The sequence below is a fragment of the Oryza sativa genome, chromosome 2 (assembly GCF_034140825.1).
Source record: "Oryza sativa Japonica Group chromosome 2, ASM3414082v1".
In the NCBI taxonomy this organism is placed as follows: Eukaryota; Viridiplantae; Streptophyta; class Magnoliopsida; order Poales; family Poaceae; genus Oryza; species Oryza sativa.
The window spans coordinates 29,851,923-29,859,570 of record NC_089036.1 but is presented as its reverse complement, the minus strand read 5'-3'; the positions used below and the strand labels follow the sequence as shown (position 1 = coordinate 29,859,570).

Sequence of the window (7,648 nt, the reverse complement as noted above, 5' to 3'; positions counted from 1 at the left end):
ATTTAATTAGTGATGGAGGACCATGGTTTGGAATATATAGTTGCAAAACATTGGTTGTAATGAAAGAGATCTCACTTAGTACAGGCCTTTGTGATCTGCCAAAAATATTTTTCAGATGTCATTTGCGAATTTGGTACTATGTTTAATTTTTTTGCAGAGTGGCCGCGCTGATAATCATTGGTTATGCTTAGTGAGTTCGGATGATGATAAAGAAGGTTTAAACAAAGACAAAATAATATAGCATTACATTTTCATAACAAGGACAATCATGATTCGGAAATGGGAATCTACTAATTAAAGGTTCCATCCGTTAGGTTTGGTACATCAAAATCTCTGTAGTTTATTGCAGGTTATCTTCAAGTGAGTAAACCTTCAGTCTTCTTGCTCCCAATTAAAAGAAGATGCAGAAAAAGGCGATATATGTATCTTACCATCTGGTTTACTTCGCTATCACTTGTTCATAGTTTAGGACAAATACGACCAAGTACTAATTTGGTTATCTTTTCTTTTTTTTGAAAGAACTCAGCAAGCTGGTTTTATATTATAGAAGAAGTGAGAGAAACTGTACAGAACAGAAGGCAGGGGAGACGTTCCCGGAGGAATTCTTCCTGCCTGCACTCCCTAAAAAACAAAAGCCTAATCTCTTAATATAATACACTTCACTCCCTTGGCACCTGCCATTTCCCACAAACGAAGCTCATCTATGATCTTGCTAGCAAGTGCCGATGGTGTAGATTCTTTCCCTCTGAAGATGCGATTATTCCTTTCCATCCAAATCTCCCAAAGCGTGGTCAAGACTGCTGAACGTAGCCCTTTCTGTTGCAACTTTTCTGCCTCATCTGTTTGCTCGCGCTGCCAATTGAGGAGAGTGTTGTCTGTGGTCACATGTAGGAAACATTGCGGTCTGAATTTGCGACCAATGTCCCGCCATACCTGCTGCATGAAGGGGCACTCCATGAAGAGGTGCTATACCGTTTCGAGATTTCTGAAACAGAGTTGGCAGAAATAGTTATTTGGCCAGCCCCTGCATTGCAAACGATCTGCCGTCCATATTCTATTTTGTGCCAGCAGCCACGCGAAGAATTTGTGTTTCCCTGGTGCCCAAGTTTCCATACAAGCTCAGCAGAATCCGAAAACGTTTTGCCCATGAACTGCATGACATATGCTGATTTTGCCGTATACAAGCCACTGGCCGACCACCTCCAGAGGATTGTGTCCTCAGCCCCTTCATGGATCACCTCTCCTGCGTTGTGGAGCACTTCCCATACGCATATATATTCCTGAAGCAGCTGTATTGTCACCCCTCCGCGGATGTCTTCGATCCAAGCATCATTAGTTATTGCCTCAAGAACCGACCTGTTTTTCCTTTTGGAGTGTTTGAAGAGGTTTGGGGCTAGGTATTTCAGCGGCTGATCTCCTATCCAGTTGGATTCCCAAAATTTCGCCTTTCGTCCATCTCCGACCGATACTTTGGTGGCAGCAGCAAACAGAGCACGATCGGTGTCATCACAGGGCGGCGGGGTTCCTATCCATGTTTTTTTCCGGGCTTGTCCACTCATACCAGAGCCAACGTAGCCTCAGCGATCGTGAGAACTTCTCCAAACAAGGTATGCCCAATCCACCATGTATTGTCGGAGAACATACTTGCTGCCAATTCACTTTACATTTTCCGCCCAAACTTTCTTGGTCTCCGGCCCAAAGAAATTTTCGTTGCGCTTTGTCAACATCATTTAGGAATCCTTTTGGTGGTTTAAGAACGGTCAGCAAGTAGGTTGGAATGGCATTGAGAACTGATTGCACAAGAACCTTCCGCCCGCTTTGATAAACCAGCTTGTTTTTCCAGCCCCCCATCCTTGCTCTGATTTTGTCCATTACCGGCTGCAAATGGACCCGCTTTAACTTCCCCGTAGTAAGAGGCAGTCCAAGGTAGGTTTGGGGAAAAGCACCCAGCTGCCCATCGAAGTTTTGAGAAATATCTTGGAGATCTATGTCGTTGCATCGAATTGGCGTGATTGAACTCTTTGTTGTGTTTACCTGCAGGCCCGTGGCATCCCCGAATTTGTTCAGGATTCCCAATAGGGTTTGCACTTCTTGGCGTGAAGGATTTAGGAACACTGCTGCATCATCTGCATAGAGAGAGGTTCTGAATTTTAGTGCCCGCGGGGCTACGCTTGACTAATTTGGTTATCATTTCAAAAGAACAGAAATGAATGGAGATAAGTTAAAAGTAGAATGTTTATCTCACAACTGACACTAAAACTGTTACTTATTTTGGTTGGCCATGAGTTGTAATTCCTCCATAGTATTATACTTGCTCTGAGATGCTCTTCAATGAGCTAATAAAGTGTTCCGACGGCAAAACACTATCTTCAGTAGACAGTGACACTTAACTGAAAATTATTGAGCATCCTTGTAACTGGCCGTCAGCTACTAGTATTATATACTGGACTAAGGTAAGGTGAACGCATAAAAGTGCATAGTATTTTTTAAGATGCATGAATTTATTAGCCATCAGCCAATGAACCAAAGTTTCAGCATAGATTAGCAAAGACATTATGAATTAGTCCTGAAGCACACAGACGTGAAATGTCTCACAAACAGATAGTACAGCAGCATCAGTGCATCACACCAATGTTTACCAGATTGATATATTAAGCCCCCCCCAAGTGATCAGTAATACTGTACACACCTTGACACCCTTCAAATTACATGAAACCCAAGAAAGTAATTAACACAAGCCAAACTATGCATGCATGGATGGATGGATTACGTACAATTAATTGCAAACATCAAGATGATTTCTTCTCTCATTTTTTCTTTTCGATTTTGCTCCATGATAGTATGATCCATGGTCAGACTCTGAGCAGGTAGATGCTGAGCTCCGGGCCGCCGCTGCCGTCAGGGTTCATCATGTAGAACGCCTCCGAGTCCCTCGACCCGACCACCCGCTCGAACCTCGCGCGCATGTACATCAGGTCGCCCTCCTCGGCGGCGGCGGCGGCGGCGGCGTCGTCGGGGAGAACGCCGGCGCCGACGGACACCGGCTCGACGGCGCCAAGAACCCTCCACTCGTCGGCGCCGCACTCCCTGCGCACCGCGAAGCCGCACTTTCGGCCGTTGCAGTAGGCCCGCCACGTCGGCTCCTCCAGCAGCGCCCGCCGCTTCTCGCCTGTACATGGTGCAACGCAACGAACGTCGCCGGTGGCCGACAGGCCGGCCGTCGTGGTGTTAGTGCTCGCCGGCGCTGAAGAGGATGAAGGTTGATTAATTCGTGTGTGTGCGTGTGTGTGTACCTGGGTTGATTGGTTGCTTCTCGCACTCGAGCGCGAGGCGGACGAGGCCGGAGGACATCTCCCTGACGAGCGCGCCGGTGGAGTAGGCGGCCATCTCCACCAGCAGCACCGGCGGCGAGCGGGTGTCCGTCTGCAGCGCGACGTGAACGCGGCCGCGGCGCCGCCCGAAGATGGTGCCCGTCAGGCTCGACCCCAGCTGCCGCCGCCGCCGCCGGTGCGTGATCGCCGCCAGGAACGCCGCCCGCAGCCTCGCCAGCGCGTCCGCGCGCTTCCTCGACGACGACGACGACTGCACCTCAGCAGGCTCCGCGGACGACGTCGCGGAGAACCGCGCGGCCCTCGTCGTCGTCCCCATCCCCGCCGCCTCATCTCCACCTCCCTCCCTCTCCTGTCCACCTCGCCGCTGCGGCGACGGCGGCTTGGCGCCCAGCCGCTTCCTGCTCAGCCACGGGAAGTTCCCGCCTCCGCCTCCGCCGGTGCCACCGCTCGCCGCGGCCGCCCTGGAGCTGGAGGACGGCAGCGGCAGCGGCGAGGCCGCGCGGAACGCTCTCGCCATGGCAAGCCACACCTCCAAAGCAACCAAGCAAGCTAAGCTAGCTAGCTCTCCCTCGACTTGTCCCCTGCGCGCGCGCGCGTGCGTCCCGTTAATAATGGGCTTTTGCTGCTGGCTCCAAGCCCACCAGTATTTGGTAGGGGGTTTTTAAGCGGGTTAGAACAGGTACAATAGCAGACTATAAGCTAGCTGTAAACATAGTTTAAGAAGATAAATAAGAAGAGAGAAAAACATCGGGCTATAGATTTGTAGCCAGCTATAGCACAGACTTTAAGATGCAGGGTGTGTATGACAGGTGAGACCAGGTATTAATAGTGTATTATATAAATATTGTATGAATGAGTTATTAGATTAGCTGTATATGAATTGGAGTTAGTAGGTGGCTATAATATTAAACTTGCTCTTAGCCGAGCAGCGCGTCTCGCTCTCGCTCCCGCGCTTTTGCAGGTGGCTCGCGGCCGCGCGCGTGCGCTGTCGGGTGTTGTTGGGGGGGGGGGGGGGGGGGGGGGGGGCGGCGGCGGCGCGCGAGGTGTAGGACATAAATACCGGCACGAGACGGGGTTAGCGTCGCGAGACCGAGACGACGATTGCTACTACCGTGCGCGCGAGGAAAGCGGAGTTGGGGCGGTCGATCGATCGATCGATCCGCGGGCGATGCGATGCGACGCGGCGACGCCCGCGGGCGGCAGATGGGAGAGGGCACGGGGCATCGTCGCCGCCGTACGACGTGTTTACGGCGACACACGATCGCGGGGCAGGCAGCAGGTGGCGTCTCTACACGAGGTGCCCGTAGCACTGTAGCAGCAGCTAGAAGCCGGCAGCCGGGGGGCGTCGTCGCCCTGGCTGATTGGTCATATGCTGCATTGCTGCCTCGTGTCAAATGCATGCGTGCAAAAAGAATGAAACTTGCGTGTGTGCGCCGGTGCAAATAACTCGGCTGCCTACTGACTAACGGGCAGCCATGGATCGTGCCAAGGAAACGGAAAGCAGTTTGGTGCATTGGTACTGTAACAAACTACTAGTAGCAGGAGGAAACCACGAGATCGTTGGAAGGCAGCGGGTAGCAGTGCAGGCGCAATGTAAATTATGGTCAGGTGGGGGTAGTACGTATAGGAGTAGTAGGCAGCTAGCGGTCCCGGTGCCGGCGGCACGCGTGAATGCGTGATACCGGTGTGCAGGGGAGGGGAGGGGAGGGGGCCGGCGACGTTCCATAAATAACCTTCACCTACTTGGGCGGCGGCAGTGCAGATCAGATCACTCTATACGTACGGGTGTGGGATCGCCGGGTTGCCAGATAAACGGCGAGACGCATTTGGAGGTCCCTTGGATTAAAATGGGTTAATTGAATTCATATATTAAAAATTTACAGGTTTTAAAAATACTATTACTATGTACTCCCTCCCTACAATTCTAATATTGTTGACGTTTTGGGATAGAAACCAAAGTATGCAATTTTTTTGAAGTTTTAGGCCCTGTTTAGATCCCACTCCAAAATTTAACACCATGTCACATCGAACGTTTGAACACATGCATGAAGTATTAAATATAAGCTAAAAAAATAACTAATTGCATAAATTGCGGCTAATTTACGATACGAATCTTTTAAGCCTAATTGTTCTATGATTTGACAATGTGGTGCTACAGTAAACATTTGCTAATGACAGATTAATTAGGCTTAATAAATTCATCTCGCAGTTTACTGAACTAATTAGTTTTTTTTATTAGTACCCGAACACCCTATGCGACACCCTGTATAATACCCGATGTGACGCTTCAAAACTTTACACCCCTGTATCTAAACACCCCCTTAGTCTCTGCCTAAGCCCTGTTTAGATTCAAACTTTTTTCTTTAAACTTTCAACTTTTTCATCACATCGAACTTTCCTACACATATAAACTTCTAACTTTTCCATTATATCGTTACAATTTCTTTAAACTTCCAATTTTGATGTGTAACTAAACACAGCCCTATATATAAAGAACTTACTTGCTCCTGCATGCATGCATCCCATTACTTCAGAGTGCTTCGTTTCTCGAAGATAGGTTCCAAACCACCTAGGATATACAACTTGTTGATTCCAATTAGCACACCGGCACATTTAATATGGGTAAAGTAGAAATTAGGCATATAATAAATCATTCCTTGGTACGTAAGATTATGTCTAAAACGTCAATTAAATTAGAACCGGAGGGAGTATCTATTTATAGTTATGCTATTAAAATTTAATGGTTACTCAATACATTCATCATAATATTTAGGTCATTTTGTTCTCGTCTCTCTGTTTTTCCCTGTTACCTCTCTCTCATTTCTAGTGAACCCGACCTGATGAATTGATTTGGATTGGTGCCCATTAAGACCTTTCCTACCGCCGGCTATGTCACTACGCTGCAAAACAAGATATCTTCAGCTGATTTTGCCGATGCATATGGTAGAGAAGGTGACAGACAGGCAACGGGCATGCATGCTGCACATGGCACCACCGCAGCTGCGGTAACTAGGGTTGAGGAAGCTGAAGAGCATCCCCTGTTAGTACAAGTACGACATGAGCGTGCATTGCCAGATCTCCTTCACCTCCGCCTGCCTGCTTGCCTTACAGCTACTCGTGTGTGTCGACCTCACCTGTCATCACGATTTCTCCTAGGAAATGCACAGCCTCTCGCCGCGACATCCCCCGCCATGACACTACCTGTCACTCCTTGCCGCCTCACCGGGGACCCAGGCATCTAGCGCACGTCACAAATTTTCAAGAGAAATTTGATAAAAATACCACCTAATACTCGCAATTTGGTTATTTACCACCTAATCCGTACGTTTTCTTTAATATGCAACTAGTATTGCAAATTGCTCTATTTTGATACCATTTTTTCCTTTTTTTTTCTTCTCGGGTTGTTGGACATTTTTATCCCTGACCCCACATGTTGTATGAAAGGAGGTTTTTATTACACATCGATCGATGGAAAAATATATGATGGAAACTTAGAAACTATCGTTGGATCAAAATATGTACGTCTAAGATTTATCCACGTCATCACTGAGTAAAAATATTACTCATGAGTAAATCTAAGAATAAAATTTTTAGTTGTGATGACTTGGACGAATAGCATCCATTTTTCGATTCATTTGCACTACACATGTGGCTTGCTATACATATTTTCCCTCGATCGATCCATTCACCGCTCCCGCGACGCCAAGCGTTCGCACCAGCGGCACCGGTCTCGCCGCCATGCGCCCAAGCCGCCGAGCGCTACTCCAGCCACCGGCCCATGCCCCATCCCGCGCTGCCGTAGGTACAAATTTATAATGGCATGGGTATAATTAACCTAAAAAAGCAGACATTTGTAGGAAGTGCAGACTGCAGACGGGTAAGAACCCTAGACCAGATCAGAGTTTTAGCCGAAGTGCGAGAGGATAGAGGGAGGCGGCGCGATCATTCACTACCGGAGCACCCCTTATGTGGGGCGCTTCCACGGCTTCGTGATGATGGCGGCTAGGGCTAGGGCCAAGCGTAGGTAAGATACAGATAGGGAGTTCTTTGTTGATGGGATCGAAGAGATGGAGGAGGAGGGTACAACTACAATGTCGATGCCGTGGCCATGGATTGTCAAATACCATGGTAAACTTTACCATCCATAACTTGTTATCATGGGATTTGATCTGGAAATTGTAACCTAATCGATGCAAAATAGCTAACGGGCAATCGATCGCCCCTAGCGCGCCCCCCTCTTCTCCACGTGGTTTCCTTTTTTGCACCACATTACTTTTCAATTTTAGTAAATTTATGCACCTAAAGTTTGTACACCT

The 7,648-nt window shown here is 48.4% G+C and overlaps 1 protein-coding gene across 2 annotated transcripts; it reads right to left on the bottom strand.

Moving 5' to 3' along the window:
* Positions 1-518: 518 nt before the first annotated feature.
* On the bottom strand, positions 519-3,908 carry LOC4330485 (protein MIZU-KUSSEI 1). 2 transcript variants are annotated; one of them, XR_001542940.3, is made up of 3 exons: positions 3,294-3,908; positions 2,775-3,169; positions 519-2,126 (listed from the first exon to the last, which is right to left on the bottom strand). XR_001542940.3 is itself a non-coding variant. In XM_015768219.3 (2 exons), the coding sequence occupies exons 1-2, from the start codon at positions 3,847-3,849 to the stop codon at positions 2,853-2,855; spliced, it is 873 nt and encodes a 290-aa protein (XP_015623705.1). In that variant the 5' UTR covers positions 3,850-3,908; the 3' UTR covers positions 2,520-2,852. The 2 variants fall into 2 exon arrangements, 1 of the variants encoding a protein (XP_015623705.1); XM_015768219.3 differs by lacking the exon at positions 519-2,126 and having other exon boundaries at positions 2,520-3,169.
* Positions 3,909-7,648: the final 3,740 nt, after the last annotated feature.

Bases quoted from the DNA above. Each gene is read 5' to 3' on its own strand.
- LOC4330485 (XM_015768219.3), bottom strand. From the start codon at position 3,849: ATGGCGAGAGCGTTCCGCGCGGCCTCGCCGCTGCCGCTGCCGTCCTCC. The intron at 3,170-3,293 runs GTACACACACAC...CACCATGTACAG, and splicing joins GAAGCAACCAATCAACCCAG to GCGAGAAGCGGCGGGCGCTG.